The 21,894-nt window shown below is 44.4% G+C and overlaps 1 protein-coding gene across 1 annotated transcript in view; it reads left to right on the top strand.

The window, feature by feature from the left end:
• NEK4 (NIMA related kinase 4) overlaps positions 1-20,933 on the top strand; it is a 171,422-nt gene extending 150,489 nt beyond the window's left edge. Inside the window, exons 14-16 of the mRNA XM_063940618.1 lie at positions 17,375-17,574; positions 18,340-18,473; positions 19,385-20,933. Coding sequence (XP_063796688.1) covers positions 17,375-17,574; positions 18,340-18,473; positions 19,385-19,477 — 427 coding nt within the window. The 3' untranslated portion in view covers positions 19,478-20,933. The remainder of the gene's footprint in view (positions 1-17,374; positions 17,575-18,339; positions 18,474-19,384) is intronic.
• The last annotated feature ends 961 nt before the right edge of the window (positions 20,934-21,894 follow it).

Raw genomic sequence — 21,894 nt, 5'->3', positions numbered from 1 at the left:
GCCAGAAGAGGGTTATGGACGCGACAGTGGTCAGGTGATGCGGATTCCAAACGGCATATGGAAGTATTGCCGTATAAAGGAGTTATTTGGGGTCGGTCTATCGGACCTGGTGGCCACGGCAACGGCTGGGAAATCCACCTTTTTACCCCAGGTCACCTCTCAGCAGAAAAAGACACCGTCTTTTCAGGCTCAGTCCTTTCGTCCTCATAAGGGCAAGCGGGCAAAAGGCCACTCATATCTTCCCCGGGGCAGAGGAAGGGGAAAAAGACTGCAGCAGGCAGCCTCTTCCCAGGAACAGAAGCCCTCCCCCGCTTCTGCCAAGTCCTCAGCATGACGCTGGGGCCTTACAAGCGGACTCGGGTACGGTGGGGGGTCGTCTCAAGAATTTCAGCGCGCAGTGGGCTCACTCGCAAGTGGACCCCTGGATCCTGCAGGTAGTATCTCAGGGGTACAAATTGGAATTCGAGACGTCTCCCCCTCGCCGGTTCCTGAAGTCTGCTTTACCAACGTCTCCCTCCGACAGGGAGGCGGTATTGGAAGCCATTCACAAGCTGTATTCCCAGCAGGTGATAATCAAGGTACCCCTCCTACAACAGGGAAAGGGGTATTATTCCACGCTGTTTGTGGTACCGAAGCCGGACGGCTCGGTGAGACCTATTTTAAATCTGAAATCCTTGAACACTTACATACAAAGGTTCAAATTCAAGATGGAGTCACTCAGAGCAGTGATAGCGAACCTGGAAGAAGGGGACTATATGGTGTCTCTGGACATCAAGGATGCTTACCTCCATGTCCCAATTTGCCCTTCTCACCAAGGGTACCTCAGGTTTGTGGTACAGAACTGTCACTATCAGTTTCAGACGCTGCCGTTTGGATTGTCCACGGCACCCCGGGTCTTTACCAAGGTAATGGCCGAAATGATGATTCTTCTTCGAAGAAAAGGCGTCTTAATTATCCCTTACTTGGACGATCTCCTGATAAGGGCAAGGTCCAGGGAACAGTTAGAGGTCGGAGTAGCACTATCTCAAGTAGTACTACGACAGCACGGGTGGATTCTAAATATTCCAAAATCGCAGCTGATTCCGACGACACGTCTGCTGTTCCTAGGGATGATTCTGGACACAGTCCAGAAAAAGGTGTTTCTCCCGGAGGAGAAAGCCAGGGAGTTATCCGAGCTAGTCAGGAACCTCCTAAAACCAGGCCAAGTGTCAGTGCATCAATGCACAAGGGTCCTGGGAAAAATGGTGGCTTCTTACGAAGCGATTCCATTCGGCAGATTCCACGCAAGAACTTTTCAGTGGGATCTGCTGGACAAATGGTCCGGATCGCATCTTCAGATGCATCAGCGGATAACCCTGTCTCCAAGGACAAGGGTGTCTCTCCTGTGGTGGTTGCAGAGTGCTCATCTTCTAGAGGGCCGCAGATTCGGCATTCAGGACTGGGTCCTGGTGACCACGGATGCCAGCCTGAGAGGCTGGGGAGCAGTCACACAGGGAAGAAATTTCCAGGGCTTGTGGTCAAGCATGGAAACGTCATTTCACATAAATATCCTGGAACTAAGGGCCATTTACAATGCCCTAAGTCAAGCAAGGCCTCTGCTTCAGGGTCAGCCGGTGTTGATCCAGTCGGACAACATCACGGCAGTCGCCCACGTAAACAGACAGGGCGGCACAAGAAGCAGGAGGGCAATGGCAGAAGTTGCAAGGATTCTTCGCTGGGCGGAAAATCATGTGATAGCACTGTCAGCAGTGTTCATTCCGGGAGTGGACAACTGGGAAGCAGACTTCCTCAGCAGACACGACCTCCACCCGGGGAAGTGGGGACTTCACCCAGAAGTCTTCCACATGATTGTGAACCGTTGGGAAAAACCAAAGGTGGACATGATGGCGTCCCGCCTCAACAAAAAACTAGACAGATATTGCGCCAGGTCAAGGGACCCTCAGGCAATAGCTGTGGACGCTCTGGTAACACCGTGGGTGTACCAGTCAGTGTATGTGTTCCCTCCTCTGCCTCTCATACCCAAGGTACTGAGAATCATAAGAAGGAGAGGAGTAAGGACTATACTCGTGGCTCCGGATTGGCCAAGAAGGACTTGGTACCCGGAACTTCAAGAGATGCTCACGGAGGACCCGTGGCCTCTACCTCTAAGAAAGGACCTGCTCCAGCAGGGACCCTGTCTGTTCCAAGACTTACCGCGGCTGCGTTTGATGGCATGGCGGTTGAACGCCGGATCCTGAAGGAAAAAGGCATTCCGGATGAAGTCATCCCTACCCTGATCAAAGCCAGGAAGGATGTAACCGTGCAACATTATCACCGTATTTGGTGTAAATATGTTGCGTGGTGTGAGGCCAGGAAGGCCCCTACAGAGGAATTTCAACTGGGTCGTTTCCTGCATTTCCTGCAAACAGGACTGTCTATGGGCCTAAAATTAGGGTCCATTAAGGTTCAAATTTCGGCCCTGTCGATTTTCTTCCAGAAAGAACTGGCTTCAGTTCCTGAAGTTCAGACGTTTGTCAAGGGGGTACTGCATATACAGCCTCCTTTTGTGCCTCCAGTGGCACCTTGGGATCTCAATGTAGTTTTGGGGTTCCTAAAATCACATTGGTTTGAACCACTCACCACTGTGGACTTAAAATATCTCACATGGAAAGTGGTAATGCTGTTAGCCCTGGCTTCAGCCAGGCGTGTCTCAGAATTTGCGGCTTTATCCTATAAAAGCCCTTACCTAATTTTTCATACGGACAGGGCAGAATTGAGGACTCGTCCTCAATTTCTCCCTAAGGTGGTTTCAGCGTTTCACTTGAACCAGCCTATTGTGGTACCTGCGGCTACTAGGGACTTGGAGGACTCCAAGTTGCTGGACGTAGTCAGGGCCCTGAAAATATATGTTTCCAGGACGGCTGGAGTCAGAAAATCTGACTCGCTGTTTATCCTGTATGCACACAACAAGCTGGGTGCTCCTGCTTCTAAGCAGACTATTGCTCGTTGGATTTGTAGTACAATTCAGCTTGCACATTCTGTGGCAGGCCTGCCACAGCCAAAATCTGTAAAAGCCCATTCCACAAGGAAAGTGGGCTCATCTTGGGCGGTTGTCCGAGGGGTCTCGGCTTTACAACTTTGCCGAGCAGCTACTTGGTCAGGGGCAAACACGTTTGCTAAATTCTACAAATTTGATACCCTGGCTGAGGAGGACCTGGAGTTCTCTCATTCGGTGCTGCAGAGTCATCCGCACTCTCCCGCCCGTTTGGGAGCTTTGGTATAATCCCCATGGTCCTTACGGAGTCCCCAGCATCCACAATTACTTACCGATAATTCTATTTCTCGTAGTCCGTAGTGGATGCTGGGCGCCCATCCCAAGTGCGGATTGTCTGCAATACTTGTACATAGTTATTGTTACAAAAATCGGGTTATTATTGTTGTGAGCCATCTTTTCAGAGGCTCCTATGTTATCATGCTGTTAACTGGGTTCAGATCACAGGTTGTACGGTGTGATTGGTGTGGCTGGTATGAGTCTTACCCGGGATTCAAAATCCTTCCTTATTGTGTACGCTCGTCCGGGCACAGTATCCTAACTGAGGCTTGGAGGAGGGTCATAGGGGGAGGAGCCAGTGCACACCAGGTAGTCCTAAAGCTTTTACTTTTGTGCCCAGTCTCCTGCGGAGCCGCTATTCCCCATGGTCCTTACGGAGTTCCCAGCATCCACTACGGACTACGAGAAATAGAATTATCGGTAAGTAAATTCTTATTTTCTCAGCTAGGCAGATTTTTAACTGGTAAGTGGTAACATTGTTATATATTTCCTCAGGAATCAGCAGTGTTTACAAGGCAGGTGCACATTCCTCCAAGAGCAATAAATTATGTAGCGCTTATCGGTCACATATGAGAAGAGCAGATCATTATAATCCACATGTTTAATAACATAACACAATTCATATATAACATGGAAAAATTAGAACAAAACATTGATTAAAAAATACTAAAAATGTATATTAAAATTCCGTAAAAAAATGACTGCATGTGATACTGCTCTCAATTGGAAAAATGTGAGGACCAGAAATGAAGAAGATGACCTGTTCCTTATGTACAGTCCCCTTAAAAAGACTTGTGTGGACCTGTATAGTTTATAGCCATGAGTAATAGTTACCATTGACGTATTCAAGGCATTTAAGCGGTCCGGCTTTCCGCAAGTTGCAGTCCCTTGAGATGGAAATGCAGAGGATGGTCACGGTTAAATAGGTCCCTTTCACAAAGTCCAAAGGTGATGATAGGGGGGCTTTTGTTTCCGGTCTGTTGGTCCTCTATTGTTGTATATCCATGGGAATAGACACGTGCAGCAGCAATACACCATCGCGTTTCGTTGCGTTCACGCAACTTTTTCAAGGTGTTATCAGTGCTGCTGTTAAGGGTTTATGTACCCTAACAATATGGCTGCTCATTAGCATGTGAAATTGGATCTGACCTGCTCAACTCATAATATGACCAAAAAATTACAGACACCGATACTTATATTAAACTTAACATTGTTATATAGTGCCCATTATATTACATATATGAAAAAATCTAATATATATCAAAAACAGTTGTTTATATAATATGGTCACATGACCACTGTTTGTGAAACAAAAGTGTGTCTAACCAGATATATGTATAGGTACCTGGTACTCTCTAATCATATTTGTAATAGAGGTGTACGTGGGGATAGGCTCCACATTTTCCTTCTGGCCTTCTTATGGGGTCCCCGCATCCTCTTTAATTAGAAACAGGGTCCTTCTGGACCAAACAGTCCGGCCAGATCGCCTCCCGCCGCGTGACGCGGGACCCGAAAGGTAAACAACGCGTCACTCAGGCGCGCCCCGGTACGAGTACAGTGACGCGGCGGGGGACTGGTTCTGTTGCCCCGGCTTCCAGAGTGTACACAACGCATCACTCCGGCGCGCCCCAGCGCGCACACAGTGACGGGAGACTCCCTCCGTTACTCTGGCAACACATAGTCCCAATGAATTAGTCAGACACCTTCGGTTGCTGTGGAAACACATATCCTCCTAAAGTGATAGTGGGTGGGGACTATAACATGGTGGATGATCCTACAGTTGACAGATCACCGATTGTACCGAGAATTACTGACCCCCATAGTAGACACTTGTTGGCATTTCTAGACTCATTAGACCTTTCTGATCCATGGAGATTGCTGTACCCTACCGACAAAACACACACCCATCTGTCGCTGGCACATGGGACGTTGTCTCGTATTGACAAATTCCTAATTACCGATGACTTGATGTCTCAGGTTGCTGTGGTGGATATGCTCGACATATTGATCTCTGATCATGCCCCTGTCACGCTGGCTCTAACCCATCCTCATATGCATTCAACAGATCGTATTTGGCGATTCCCACAATACCTGACAGACTCGGAGGACTTTAAACTATATCTCACGTACCATTGGACTAATTATGTTGATGAAAACATAGATTACTGGGATAGACCCGACATCTTCTGGAATGCCTCTAAGGCAGTGATGAGGGGTCACATTATTAGCTATGTCACCCAGAAAAAAAGGGAATCCAAACTGGAATATACTGCACTAAAAGCAGCAATGTCTATGGCTTTCCGAACCTATACTTCTACACCAACGGATGCCACTCTCACTGAATACAGACAAGCCAGACGCCTGCTTGAAACTTATTTAGCGACCCAGGCGAAACACTCATTAGACTTTTCCAAAAATAAATTTTATAGATGGGGCAATAAGGCTGGTAGATTACTGGCAGTCATTTCCCGACCTCCCAAAAAATGACATACCATAACTGCTATACATCACCCCATGTCAGGTCGTATTATTACCAAATAGTCCTCCTTTAGTTCTGCACAGGTAGATACTGATATACAAACACAAATGCTTACAGATGAGGTACTGCCCCCTTTGACTCGGAACCAGAGAGAAGCCCTTGTGGGTAATATAACGGCGGAGGAAATTAGCACTGCCATCTCCAACTTGCCCCATGGTAAATCTCCAGGTCCAGATGGCCTGTCGGGAGATTATTATCGCATGTTACAAGCCCATATTGTTCCTGCTTTATTAGAATTGTTTTGAGCCATACATGAAAGGAGTTCTCCATCCCCACTGTTTAATGAAGCGTTTATTACCCTTATCCCTAAACCCGGTAGGGACACCAATTTCCTTACTTCCTACAGACCAATCAGTCTATTAAATGTCAACTATAAATTATTGGCTAAAATAATGGCACTGCGGCTTCAATCCATTCTCCCAGATATTTTCACCACAACACAAATGGGTTTTGTGACTGGCAGACATGCGGTTAAGGCAATCCGCATGGCACTAGCGGCGGTGGCGGCGTCCCAATCTCCATGTACAGACTCGAATATGCCTCTTAGCCTCGATGCCAGTAAGGCTTTCGATATAGTCTTGTGGCCACATTTGTTTGCTGTGTTGGAGAGAAGAGGTTTTGACACGGACTTTATTAACTATATTCGTTATATCTACAACAAACCATCTGCTTCTCTGTTGATAAACGGGATCAGGGGCCAACGGTTCTATTTAAAAAGGGGCACCCGTCAAGGATGCCCTTTATCGCCGCTATTATTTAATCTAGCTCTTGATCCACTGCTTCGGACATTACAGGATTGGTCAGTCTTTCGGGGTATAAGAGTGGGTGGACAGGAAATTAAACTGTCAGCCTTTGCTGATGATATCCTTCTTTATATATCTGACCCCGACCACTCCCTTACTTTGATCCTAGAAAAAATCCAATTATTTGGCCACATTTCAGGTTTTAGTATTAATATGGACAAATCTAAAGCGTTATTGTTGTATGGTAAAGCGACATGTCCGCGTTAGACCTCACATTTCCCTTTGCACTGGGTATCGACGTATATTACATATCTGGGTATTATGGTGCCACGGTATATGTCTGAGCTATATAAACTCAACGTAAGCAAGGCCATACTAACTGACGATATTAAGAGATGGGAACGTCTTCCGCTATCATATTTAGGCAGGGCTAACCTGCTAAAAATGGTGGCTAAACCACGCATATTGGGGGTAATTCCAAGTTGATCGCAGCAGGAAATTTTTTAGCAGTTGGGCAAAGCCATGTGCACTGGGTATCCGTTCACATGGCCGACCATGTTATGGTCAACAGTCATTAGGTCGACCACTATTGGTCGACATTCACATGGTCGACATGGACACATGGTCGACACATGAAAGGTCGACATATGAAAAGGTCGACATGAGTTTTTTAACTTTTTTTTCTTTTGGGGAACTTTTCCATACTTTACGATCCACATGGACTACGATTGGAACGGTAAAGTGTGCCGAGCGAAGCGGTAGCGGAGCGAAGGCACCATGCCCGAAGCATGGCGAGCGAAGCGAGCCATGCGAGGGGACGCGGTGCACTAATTGGGGTTCCCAGTCACTTTACGCAAAAAACGACACCAAAAAAGTAAAAAAACTCATGTCGACCTTTTCATATGTCGACCTTTCATGTGTCGACCATGTGTCCATGTCGACCATGTCAATGTCGACCAATAGTGGTCGACCTAATGACTGTCGACCATAACATGGTCGACCATTCATACCGGAACCTGTGCACTGCAGGGGGGGCAGATATAACATGTGCAGAGAGAGATAGATTTGGGTGTGGTGAGTTCAATCTGCAATCTAAATTGCAGTGTAAAAATAAAGCAGCCAGTATTTACCCTGCACAGAAACAAAATAACCCACCCAAATCTAACTCTCTCTGCAAATGTTATATCTGCCCCCCCCCCCCTGCAGTGCACATGGTTTTGCCCAATTGCTAAAAAATTTAGCTGCTGCTGCTGCTGCGATCAACTTGGAATTACCCCCATTGTACCCATTACAAACGCTTCCTGTGCTGCTGACTAAACAGGACGCACAAATGATTAACAAACTTATCAGAACCATTATATGGAAGGGGGGCCGGGCACGTATCGCTTTGCGTAAACTTGTCCAACCTAAGTCCAGTGGAGGGATCAACTTCCCAGATGTGGTAGTTTATAACCAAGCCGCACTTTTGAGACATTTAAGAGATTGGCTGCAAAACAGCTCTATATATACGAATACCTCCCTAGAACAAAACTTTCTAGCAAATATAGATTTGACATGTTTTCTCCACCAACATGATTGGAAAATACCGGATCATGTTAAGTCAAACCCACTCTTATGGTCTAGCAGGAGAATGTGGCACATATTGCGCCACAATGCGAAATTGAATCAATATCATTCTTTACATTTGCCCCTAATTAAAAACCCAGAATTTTTGGACGGCATGGCTGCTCACCCCTTAGCGGTGTGGAGGGAGGCTGGTATAGCATCGATTCTCTCATTGGTATCTGTGGAAGACCACCATTTGCTTACTTTCTAGGAGGTTTCAACGAGACATGTTGTGGTTGCTTCGTCTCCCCTTCCATTTTTGCAAACACAATTTTATGTTAGACATGTTCTTACACATTTTGCGGAGGGGGGTTGGACTAACTCCCTAGATAGCCTCTTATTACACCCTGTACCAAGTCACAAAGCCATATCTATACACTATACATATTTGAGGACAATATTAGATCATGCTACTGTGGCAGGTGGCATGTCCAAATGGTTGACTCACTTTCCTGGACTGACTATACCTGTGATGGAAAAAGCATTATCTTATTCCCGAAAGGTCCTGCCAGCGAGTATGTATACTGAATTATTTCTTAATGTATATCATAATACTTATCTATCCCCGCTACGATGTTTACATATGGGAACGTCGGAAATACATTCTTGCCCAAAATGCCACGAGAGGGAGGCAGATACCTACCATTGTTTATGGGCATGTCCTATTGTGCAGTATTTCTGGCACTTTATTACGAGATATGCAGAGGCTAAATTAATAACGTATGTGCCATTTACCCCCGAATGGGCAGTTTTGGGTATCATTGATCCCACTTTCCGAATGCCATCGGAATGTAAAGAACTACTGATAGCCCTCAGTGCAGCGGGGAAAAAGACGATACTACAGGGGTGGATAGATAGCACGCCTCCACAAATACCTTTATTTTTTAATAAACTGCACCACGTATTCAGGATGGACTGGGTGGAAGCCATTGTGGATAAAGGTAAACAAGTAGATCGCTTTTTTAATCTCTGGAAATCTTATATCTCCACTCTACCCCTCAATACGCGGCTGCAAATTCATAATAGTCTAAAGAATACCACGTGGTACCAAACTAAATTAGCAGCACAAGACCAACCTGTATCTTTGGTCTGAGAGCAGACGAATATGGCGGCTCCCCTCAAGGTTACCTATATCGTTTATAATACCATAAGTGACCCAAATGAATGAATACGCACCATGTAAACATCTTTATTATTATACATATGTGAATTCACTGTAAAACGCACATTTGTAACTCTTTTACACTACAACTCTTATTGTCTTTGCATTTTCTTTTTTTGTAATGTGATATCCATGATGTCTCAATAAAAATTGTTTAAAAAAATAAATAAATCAGAGACCCAGAAGAGATGAAAGGAACAATCCGTCATATTAATGTATGACAATAAAGGGGGAAGAACAGAGGGATTTTCTTTGGGGCAAAGAGAATACACTCCTAACATCTTCACTTTGTTCGTCGAATTGAATAGATTTGAGCGAACTCTTTGCAGAAAACGATATTTTATACAACGGAACCTACAGAGACATAGTGAGGAGGGAACCCCCATCACTTTGGATTCAAGTGATGATCCTGCCCTCAATATGTTGAAACAATTATTAGATGAAAATTCCAGTACCATGATGAATGCTCATATTAAAGTGATTTTAAGATAAATAATTACCCAGGGAGCGCAATCAAAAATGTATTACAGTAAAAAAGTATATACATAAAAACACATTAAATACACATGTATGGAAAAATAAATAAAAACATCAATAATTAAACAGTATTCTGTTCCTCAGTCTCCAGCGGAAACAACAATGATCTTACTATAATTTAAATAACCCTCAGTCCATATGGTGCTTAGATTCAGATGTATCAACCTGTAATTTCTCTTCTGGGCCAATTTTAGTGCTCGTACAATCTATAGCCCCTAAAATTGTGCACTGAGAGTCCACTAGTAAAAGATACTTGCAGCAATTACAAAGTGTCTGTTGATGCGGCTCATTATTTGAAAGTTTCCCAGGGATACCGTGTATGCACACCAGTGATCACAGTGCTAGGTTCAGACCCCGTCATCGCCGCTGCTGCCCATTTGTAGTTGAACCCGTATACTCACAGCCGGAGGAGATTCCTTTGCTGGCTTAGACCTTCACTGTCAGGTCGGATGCACGACCGTCTTCCTCTGTTCAATACGGCGGAGTTGGGGATCAGTCACTCAGTGCTAAGAACACGTCCGCTGGAGAATCATATATATCAAAGTCCAGAGCAGATTGTCTGCATTCCTTTACGCGTTTCTCCGCTATTTTTTCTCACTATAAGAAGGGCGTGCATCCGACCTGACAGTGAAGGTCTAAGCCAGCAAAGGAATCTCATCCGGCTGTGAGTATACGGGATCAACTACAAATGGGCAGCAGCGCTCGCCCCCCTGTCCGTATTCCGACTGCTGGCATCCTGTCCGTCAGGATTCCGTACTGATCCCCCTGGGGATAATAGCTTACTATAGTCTGGACAAAGAGATTCCTCAATAATGCGCTGTCTTAATAACTGTAGGAGGCTATGTGTTTCTACGGCAACCAAAGGTGTCTGACTAATTCATTGGGACTATGTGTTGCCAGAGTAACGGAGGGAGTCTACCATCACGTCACTGTGTGCGCGCTGGGGCGCGCCTGAGTGACGCATTGTGTACACTCTGTTCCAGCTGCAACTTCCGTGAAAGACCCATCGGACCTATGCTGAAATCCATTTATTCGGCTGCAGGTGTCTCACTTAGACCAGCTTTGGAAGGACTTACAAGATACTGTTCTGGTAGAAGAGGTAGTGATCCTGGTGGAACATATTAAGGAATCAGTTATATATTTAAGGGAAGCAGCTAGAGATATCGGCCATGTGAATTCGAGGATCTCAGCATCGACTTTTGCAGCCAGAAGAGCCCTTTGGCTAAGGTCATGGCAGGTAGACACAGATTCTAAGAGAGCGGCAGAAGCACTTCCGTTTACAGGTGACATTCTTTTTGGAAAATAACAGGGACCACCTGTGCTAATTATTCTGACTTGAAGACCCCAAGTCAGTAGCTCTGTATTGCAGCTTGAAAACAATTAATTGATGATATATTAATTGAATTTAATTATCTATTAAGCGCCTGGTTGCAGTTTGTGTGTTGTACGTTAATTTTACAGGCTACAGGTGGTAAATCTACTTCTTGCCAACCCTTCCACCACCTCCTAAACGCTCTTATGCTGGAACTTCCTTTAGGTCCTTTCGTTCTACTCAACCTTTTAGAGAACGCGGAAGAACTACACACTTCCAAGGTAGAGGTCACAGCAAGCAACCAGCAGTTTCTTGTCGTCAAGACCCAAAGTCTACAGAAAAGACCGTGGCATGACGGTCTCCCTTTCCCCCCGGAGCCCAAGTACGGTGGAAGCATGGCTTTGAAAATTTAAAGATGCCTGGTTAAAATTTCCGACAATGTATTGATTCGCAATGTCTCTCTGGAGTACAAACTAGATTTCAAAGCTTTGCCGCCAAAGTAATATTTTACAACGTGTTTTCCAATTCTTATGGACAAACGTGTAGCCCTTCAAGGTGCAATACTGACCTTAGTGGAATCGGCAGTGTTAATGCTGGTACCACTGCTTCAACGAAAGAAGGGTTACTATTCCAATCATTAAATCAGTTTCTGACTTATTACTGGTTCAAAATGGGGTCGCTCAACTCAGTGATTTCGAGCCTGGAATGCAAGGAATTTATGATATCTCAGACATCAAGGATGCATATCTCCACATTCCGATCTGGGATCCTCACCAAGCATTTCTCAGGTTCGCGATTCAACAAAATCATTTTCAGTTCAGAGCCTTACCATTCGAACTGTCCACAGCACCCAGAGTATTTACCAAGGTCATGTCAGTGATGATTGCTCACCTCAGATCATTGGGAGTCACAATAATACCATACCTCCTCAAAGCTCCATCCAATCACAATCTACAGGAGCATTCTCTATTAAAATACAATGTGTTGGTAGAGCACAGATGGATAAAGACTTTTCGGAAAGTCTTCTTACTGCAAGACAAAGCTCTGAGTATACAAAAATTAGTCCAGGCTGTTCTCAAGCTATGGCTGGTATCAGTCCATTTATGCATTCTTATGCTGGGGAAAAGGGTAGTGGCCTTTGAAACTCTGGAGTTTGGCTGTTTCCATTCACATCCCTTCCAGCTGGACCTGTTACATCAATGGTCGAGGTTGAATCTGCACCTTCAACTGTTGGTTCGTCTAAAACCAGAGACATGAATATCGCTTCTTTGGTGGCTCCAACTGCACAATCTCATTGCAGACAGGTGGTTCAGTATATGGGACCGGATGCTTCTAACGACGAACGCCAGCCTCAGAGGATGGGGCGCAGTTGGACTTCCATCTTTAGCACCACTGGGCTCCACAAGAATCACTGTTGCCAATAAATGTGTTGGTACTTAGAGCAATCTACAATGCGCTAGTACAAGCCGCACACATTCTTCGATCCACTGCAGTAAAGGTTCAATCGGACAACGCGACTGCTGTAGCATACGTAAATAAACAAGGCAGAACTCGTAGTCGCATGGCGATGCGAGAGGTGACATGCATTCTTCAGTGGGTAGAACGCAACTCAGTCATTCGCTCTGCTGTGTTCATTCCAGGAGTGGACAATTGGGAAGCCGACTATCTCAGCTGGCAGGATTTCCATCCAGGAGAATGAGCACTTCACCCAGCGGTGTGCGAAGCCCTGATACAACGCTGGGGATGTCCAGAGGTTGATCTCATGGCGTCCCGTCTCAATCATCAGCTTCCTCTATATTTCCGGAACACGGATCCTCAAGCAGAAGCTTTGGACGCTCTGGCCGTGCCTTGGCCGTACGACCTAGTATACGTGTTTCCTCCGTTCCTTTTTTTGTCTCGGATCCTCAAGACAATCAAAAAAGAGCCACTCATGGTGATCCTGGTGGCACCAGATTGGCCTCGGAGGACTTAGTTTTCAGACCCGAGCTCTCTTCTGGCGGACGATCCTTGGCCTCTTCCTCTGTGTCTGGATCTACTGCAACAATGACCCTTCGTGCATCCAGACTTACCATGACTACGTTTAACAGGATGGCTATTGAGGCAGACATCCTAAAACACAAAGGGGTTCCGGAGGGTGTGATTCCCATGATGTTGCGGGCACGAAAACCAGGGACGGCAACCCACTATCATTGCATCTGGTGGTCTTATATCTCTTTCTGTGACAGAAAGGGGTTTCCATTGGATTCCTTTAGTCTCATGGTTCTTGCTATTTCTTCAAGCAGGTTTGGATTCCAGACTCTGTCTAGGATTCCTGAAAGTTCAGGTATCTGCTTCATCGATTTTTTTTCAGAAACGCCTAGCGCTCCTGCCGGAGGTGCAAACTTTTCTACAAGCCGTTTTGCAGGTACAGCCTCCGTTTGTTCCACCTACAGCTCCTTGGGATTTAAATCTGGTGCTGGATTTTCTTCAGTCATCCTATCTTGAGTCCTTGGATGAAGCAGACATTAAGGGCCATATGCAATTGCAGTCGAATTGCCGCAAATGTCGAAAAACGGGGCATTTTCGACACAAAAAAATGATTCGACAATGCAATACAGTACTTTTCGACAAAAAAAAACGGCCGTTTCAAATTTGACTTTTTGCAATTCGACAGTTGTCAAATTCGACATGTCTGCAATGGTAAAAATGCGGCTTTTCGACAAAAGTATATTCAATTGAAGAATGTAGATTCGACAACAGTGCTTTTCGACAGTCATTTCGTCAATTTCAGTCCGCCTCATTTTGCTGGCGGGATCTAATAAAAAAAATTTAAAAACATGTTTTTTTGTGGTTTTTTTTTATTGCTAATAACATATCTATTTATATTAGAAGGGATTATCTACTTGGTTTGTCTATTAGGAGCCAGAAGTATTATTTAATATATATATATTTTTTTTTTTACTGACTAAAATAATATGGAGAGATCGGAGCATGTTTTTCAGTGGGAATGGGTTAAAAATCAAGAAAAAAAAACGCGTGGGGTCCCCCCTCCTAAGAATAACCAGCCTTGGGCTCTTTGAGCCGGTCCTGGTTGTAAAAATACGGGGGGGAAAAATGACATGAGATCCCCCGTATTTTAACAACCAGCACCGGGCTCTGCGTCCGGTCCTGGTGCAAAAAATACAGGGGACAAAAGACGTAGGGGTCCCCCGTATTTTTCACACCAGCACCGGGCTCTACTAGCTGGAGAGATAATGCCACAGCCGGGGGACACTTTTATACCGGTCCCTGCGGCCGTGGCATTAAATCCCCAACTAGTCACCCCTGGCCGGGGTACCCTGGAGGAGTGGGGACCCCTTAAATCAAGGGGTCCCCCCCTCCAGCCACCCAAGGGCCAAGGGTGAAGCCGGCGGATGGGAGGCTGATAGCCAAGTGACAAAATAAAGAATATTGTTTTTTGTAGCGGAACTACAAGTCCCAGCAAGCCTCCCCCGCAAGCTGGTACTTGTAGAACCACAAGTACCAGCATGCGGGGGGGGAAACGGGCCCACTAGTACCTGTAGTTCTACTGCAAAAAAAAATACCCAAATAAAAACAGTACAAACACACCGTGATAGTAAAACTTTATTACATGCATGCACACCGACACACACATACTTACCTATGTTGACACGCCGACTCTGTCCCCTTCACCAGTAGAATCCATGGGGTACCTGTAAATAAAATTATACTCACAAAAATCCTGTGTAGATCGGTCCTCTTCTGCTTGTAATCCACGTACTTGGCAAAATAATAAAACGCAAAACCCGGACCACGCACTGAAAGGGGTCCCATGTTTACACATGGGACCCCTTTCCCCGAATGCCGAGACCCCCAGTGACTCCTGTCACAGAGGGTCCCTTCAGCCAATCAGGGAGCGCCACGTTGTGGCACTCTCCTGATTGGCTGTGCGCGTCTGAGCTGTCAGGTGGCGCATAGCACTATGCCGCTCCATTATATTCAATGGTGGGAACTTTGCGGTCAGCGGTTGAGGTTACTCAACCGCTGGAGCCCGGTGCTGGTGTGAAAAATATGGGGGACCCCTACGTCTTTTGTCCCCCGTATTTTTTGCACCAGGACTGGACGCAGAGCCCGGTGCTGGTTGTGAAAATACGGGGGATCCCCTGTCATTTCCCCCCCCCCCCCCCCGTATTTTTACAACCAGGACCGGCTCAAAGAGCCCGAGGCTGGTTATGCTTAGGAGGGGGGACCCCACGCATTTTTTTTTCTTGATTTTTTTAAACACTTTTGTGCCGTCCATGAAGTCGATTCCAGGACGCACACTATCGTCAATTGGTCCGTTTTTCGACAGCGGGACTGTCTAATCCGTTTTTTATTGAATATGTCGAATTCGGGTCCCGGCGGGAGGGTGTCTGACTGTCGAATTGTGTCGAATTTAAAAACGGTCGAATTCCAGGCTGAATTTGACCGCAATTGCATATACCCCTAAATATCTTACTTGGAAAACATTTTTTCTACTAGCCATAGCTTCAGCCCGGAGGATATCTGATTTGAGTGCCTTGTCTTTCAAACCTCCCTACTTGATTTTTCATCCTGATAGGGCAGAGTTATGAACACATGCTTCCTGTGGTCGTGTGGATTTGTCATATCATCCTATCATGGTACCATCCTTACGGGAAGATTCTGGAACTCCTTCTACTCTGGATGTAGTGAGAACTTTGAAGATTTACATAGATCGTACAGCATCTTTACGGAAGTCTGATGCTTTATTTGTACTTTATGATCTCCCACGTCGGGGGTGGCCTGCTTCTAAACATACCATGGCCCGCTGGATTCGGTTGACAATTCGTCAGGCCTATCTCCACCAGTCTAGATGACCTCCATTATCCATTGCTGCCCACTCTACATGCTTAGTTGGGTCTTTGTGGACCATGTCTCAGCTCTGTCGAGCAGCCACTTGATCCAGTATTAATACGTTTACTAGATTCTACAAGTTTGATACATTTGTGGCTTCATCTTCATGGTTTGGCAGTCTTGTTTTGCAAGTTCCTCAGTGATCTCCCGCCCTGGGGGGAAACTTTGGGACGTCCCCATGGTGTTGAAGTTGTGCCAGTGTCCCCTAGTGGCTGATAGAAAAAGGAGGATTTTGGTACTTCCCGATAAATTCCGTTTTTGGAAGCCATAGGGGACACTGGCCGCCCACCCGTCACTGTTCTCTTGCCTTCATTGTTGTTCTGTTGTGTTTTTATATGTTCTCTTCCCTTGTATAGTTCTGTTATCCTGTTCCCATCTCCTCTCGGCTAATTCATAACTGAGGGATGATGGGGGATAGAGGGGGAGGAGCTGGTTTCACTTCTTAGATTATTTAAAGTGCCAGCTCCCTGTAAAGCCACCATCATCACCCCACGGTCTTGAAGTTGTGTCAGTGTCCCCTATGGCTTCCAAAAAAGTGATTTATCATTAAGTACCAAAATCCTCCTTTTCAATTGGTCGAAAAAACTGCACTAATTCGACACACAGGGTATTCAATTGCGGGCATTTTTGCCTGTTTTTTAATCCATTTTCGTTTCACTTTTTTTTTCTTGTCGAATCGGCCAAAAACCGGGGGAAAACACCCTCGAATTTGCCAAAACACTTGTATCAGCGGCGAATTTGCTAAAACACGTGGTTTTCGCCAGTGCCGGATTATTCGACTAACAGGTTGAAAAAACGGCACTAAAATTGAATACCCCCCTATGTATTTGCTGTCTTATCTTGTGCACCATTTTTACAGGCCAGTTCAGAGCTGTAACATATGTGTAGTGAGGACGGAATAGATGCCTGCGCCTGCTGGTTACTGTAGGTCCTGTTATATACTGTGTGGAAGATCTTCCCATGTTGTACTATCTGCAGGAGAATGACTTGTTACAGCAGAAGAAGAGAGGGACTTAGTATTGCCCGAGGCAGGGATTTTCACAGTGGTGCAAGAATCGCTATTCTGCTATTGGGTGTGGGGGATACTATTGTATACAGGTTTCATGTGAATAAATATTTATAGTTTTTTTCTCATTAGTAAGTAATACAAATTGTTCAAACTTGTAGTCAGACTAATCAGTTCTAAAATAATATGACATGTATTGTTGTCTTCTGTAGACAGGATGTAGATGTAGCCTGTGTTTTACTCCTAGAAATAAAAAATGTTTTTCAGGAAGTACTCCGACTCTGGGGACATGAATGATCTGGTCAGTCTAATGACACAAACATTACACATGGAAAAAGACAAAGGTCAAATGCCCCCAGTCGCTTGCAATGAATTCAGACTCCACAGAAAATACAGAGATACATTAATGTTACATGGAAGAGCAGCTGAGGACTCAGACGATATCTGCTTTGAAGACTTACCTTCAGGTGAGCTTGCAGAGTAATCGCTGATCTTGTTACTTCCTATTTTCCAATTACAGGCAACCAGCTGGGAACAAATACAGTATTTATACAAATTAAACCAATGCTAATGATACTCCTTCTGATGGGGTCATGTGGCTCTTATGGGATCAGAGCTACAGTCTGTGTCCTGACAGTGTATAGTTTTCCACACACTATGTTGTACTGTGTAATCCCAAATCTTCCCAGTGCTCCCATCTTCTTGAAATGTTCTCGCTCTATGGAAGGTGTCTCCCCTGAATTTCCAATTGTGGATCTCCTACAGCTCTAGGCCTTATAGCTCCTGTTTCATAATCCATAACCAGGGCATGTACCCACGTAATGTCCTAAACCATAGATGTTCTATCGCTTAATATAAAAATGACATTCTCACCAGGATTTGCTAATAATACATCTCTGGATTTGGAAGACCACCTGATTAATTTTACATTTGGGTCAGCACTACTGAAATTGCCGTTATTGGAGAATCTAATGCATTTATGTTTAATTGATCCGCTACCTTTTTTTTCACACAATGTACTGCACCATCACCACAGATTGTCTGCTTTCAACGCCTACATCTGCATCCAGTCCCCGCATAAAAAAACCTTTGCTCTTGTAGGATTTCAACAAGAGTAAATTGCCCTCATTTTGTTTAATGTCGTTTCTTCATATCTGTAAATAGATTTGGAAACCGTAGGATGGTTTTATGGCAGAGACTGATGAAATAAAAACTTGTGTTCCTTTGTTCAGATAATGTTACGGTTTCAGAGAAATTCCGCAGAGTGATTGAAGCTCTGAGGGCCGATGTTGTGCAGGGTCTTGGAGTTAAGCTCCTGGAGGAAGTGCATGTTGTCATGAACAAGAAAGATGAAAGGCAGAAGGAGGTAAGTGAATTTATGATCCGGTACGCTGAAAGTGCTTTTATGAATAATATATTATAATAATAATTATCCTCTGTAATAAAAGCTAATGCTGCTCCTCACCTCTCTGGTGGGAATGCAAGTGTTTTGCGCCCAGACGGCCACTAGATGGTGCCCAATGGAGCAATTCAAGTGTTGCTCCGTTCAGGCCTGCACAGCCGCCGGTGCTGATATTGATGTTACAGTATATTGTTCCATCATTTTGACGGGCTGGTAACCAGTACCACCGTAATAATAATAATAATAATATATTGCTATTGTATAAATAGAACTAGATTAAGTTCTATGAACTGTGTGTTTACTGATCTCACAGAATGTAAGGGTTGTCCCAAAGGTAGTCCAAGATCGCCATCACCGCTTTCTAATGAGGGGCATGTTTATTTTAACAATACAGCTGTCCAGTGCCTTTGCTCTGCGCTGGAAAGCCGTTATGTAAAAATAGTTGTCATTTGCCATGGGGTGTAATGTATGTATAATAGCTACCCTGTAATAGCAATACAGAGTTGTTTTTCTGGATGAGTCTGCTGAAGAAAAGAAGAAAAAAAACATTAGTTGGAAAAAGTTGACTTAACAGTGTTGTACATTAGTTATTAACAGGTCTAAAGGAACACATAGGGGGGAACTCACTTAGCATCCCCTGCGAGTAAGAGCCACACTTACGATACAGCCAAACTAACTGATTTTTTAAGAGGGATGCAGTCAAAAAATTGTGAGTTCACGTCACAATGAGATTGAGTTCCGCTGCCGTCGCCAGCATTTACATGTCCGGGCGAGTTAATTGAATTTCCCTCTTTTCTTATATTTCTGTTTTTAAGCATGCATTCCGCGCCATTATATTTGATCATTTCACTTAACCTTTTGTCTGATTTTTCTAGTTGCAGTTACAGAAACTCTTAGGAGAGAAATACGACGACTACAACCCAAAAATTCACCAACTTAAATTTTTTGAAGATAATTTCAAATTGTAGATGTATTATGACAGGCATTTTCTGAAAACCATATCTTTTTTTTACACTTTTATTCTTTTAAATTTTTATACAAATTCACAAAAATCTGTGTTGTTTTCCTACTTGTGCACAGGGAACATCCGTGGCGATATATTTTAATATTGCCAGATTTACAGAGGAATGCTTTCAGGTTGTGTTTCAATTACAGGACATTTATTAGAGATGTTTTTGAAGATTACACGATAAAGCATATGTTGGGAATATTGTATTATGGGTGCAATTCAATTTTGAATGATGCTGGTATTGTGCCATTGGAGCTGCAACACAATTAAGTTTACCCCACGCTCCTATAGGAGAGATGCTGGGATACTGTAAGTATCAGTGTGCGTAACTGCATATCAAAACCCAGCATTGGCCCTTATATGCCTTCTAAAAAAGAGGTGCACCGTATGCGGAATCAGTGGGTCTTTATGCGGTTAAGCAACACACACACCCCTCCCCCCCGCCCCTCCCGACTTTAGCCTCAGGAAAAAATGCTATTTAATCGAATAGCCCTTCCCCGAGCCGAAGGGATTTTGGATGACAATTATCCGTGTGGTAAGTCTTTGATGTTCTCGTTTCCTGTCTTTCTGCCTATGGAGCAGTGACGTGCGGTGAGGCGAGGCAGAGCCTCTCCTGTCTTACTCCAGTATATGCCAGTTTTGATTATATGAAGTATATGAAAAATACAAAGAATACATTCTAAATATCTTCATTTTTTTTTTTTTTATCCTTTTTATAGTCAAAACTCTGGAGTGAAAAAATCTGACAGGTGAGGCAGTGCCGCCCCTGCCTACCTTGTCCGCACATCTCTGATCAAAACTCACCAAATTTCCAGCAGTAGATACTGCTGCACCGGTGTATAATGCCCACATGAACCCTTGAGCTCCTATATTGTCTGTAAATCTGGCTCTGGTACTATCCAGTGCCTCCTCGGCCATTTACCGCGCCGCATGTCACTGCTATGGAGAATACAAAGTTGTTGTATGGTCTCTAATTTCAATAACATAACCGTTCCAGTGTAATCAGGTAGATCAGTAGCACTGAGTAATCTGTAGATAATTACTTCATGCTCATGTGCAGAAGGTTTTCCCTCAGATCACGTTATTCTGGCTCTGGTATCTACTGGTTACTCCTGTTCTCTGACAAGCTAACCTTTCCTAGATAACGCCCTGGTTACACCACAGCTCCAATCCGTCACTGCTCTCGGTATTCCATACACCTGCCCTCTCACCCATCTTGTATATATGCTCTCTGTTGTTTTTCTGTCTGTATACTAATGTGAAATTCATGGATTTTGTTTAAATTTAGCTGTATGTAACTTTGTATAGGTATTAAAGTTTCACAGGTGTACACTAAATGTGAAAGAGAATGTTTCAAAGAGCCAATTAACATAATTTCATGTTTAATAAACGACATTATCTAATGTGTACAATTATTCCTGCTGTGTATCTACTGGAATTATTATTACTTTTTTTTTTAAATCAAGTGTTTTTTTATTTTTTCCAAGAAAGGGAAAAGAAAAAGAAAAACATTACAATAAACATTACAGTTAAACCATTACAAAGACAAGTTTGTGCTATTCAGAGAACTTCTCTGTAAATTAGTGTTGTCATGTGAATACCGAGCAGCATCCACTTCACTTTCAGAATAATCTTAAACAACTACAGGGGAAAACAGACAGAATAAAATACGTTCTATATTGCGTGAAGGAGGAGAGTAGCGCAGAGATGGCCATTCCGCGACAAGCGTAACACATCACCTCAGACAGTATCTATGACCAATGTTTAAAGTGAGGGGTCAATAAAATACTGGGAGTTTCTCCATAAACCCCATATCTTATCAAATTTCAGTAGTGAATTTTGTTTAGTATACATAAAGCGTTCGTGAGAAAGAGTAGCATTTACAAGAGCAACCCATTTAGCAGATGACAGGGGAGCATGAACCATCCAATTGCGAGCGATGCATACCCGGGCCAATGCAAGGACTATAGTTACATAAAGATAGGGGTGTACTGGGAGGCATTCCCTCAAATCAAGGCCGAATATGCAAATGCGTGGAGTCATCAGTGGAATACGGACACCCGTATGACCGATAGATGTCGTGACATTTTCCCAAAAGGCATTCACCCACGGACACAGCCAGAGCAAATGCCAGAAACCAGCAGCCGGAGCAGAGCATCTCGGACAGTTATCAGAAGTCGAGCCTCCAATTTTAAACAGACGGGAAGGAGTCCAGTAGACTCTGTGTAAAATATATAATTGTATCTGCTAGAATCTAGCACTCGCCGAGACCGCACGCGGGGAAGCCAGGATGTGTGTCCAATCCTCCTTATCGATTTCACCTAAATCCTGCGTCCATTTAGCTCGGAGGGCGGTCAGCCCATCCAATCCAGAGGA

This window comes from Pseudophryne corroboree, chromosome 9, assembly GCF_028390025.1.
Source record: "Pseudophryne corroboree isolate aPseCor3 chromosome 9, aPseCor3.hap2, whole genome shotgun sequence".
NCBI classification, from domain to species: domain Eukaryota; kingdom Metazoa; phylum Chordata; class Amphibia; order Anura; family Myobatrachidae; genus Pseudophryne; species Pseudophryne corroboree.
Note: the sequence above shows the minus strand (reverse complement) of the source record. Positions and strands in the feature narration are given on the sequence as shown.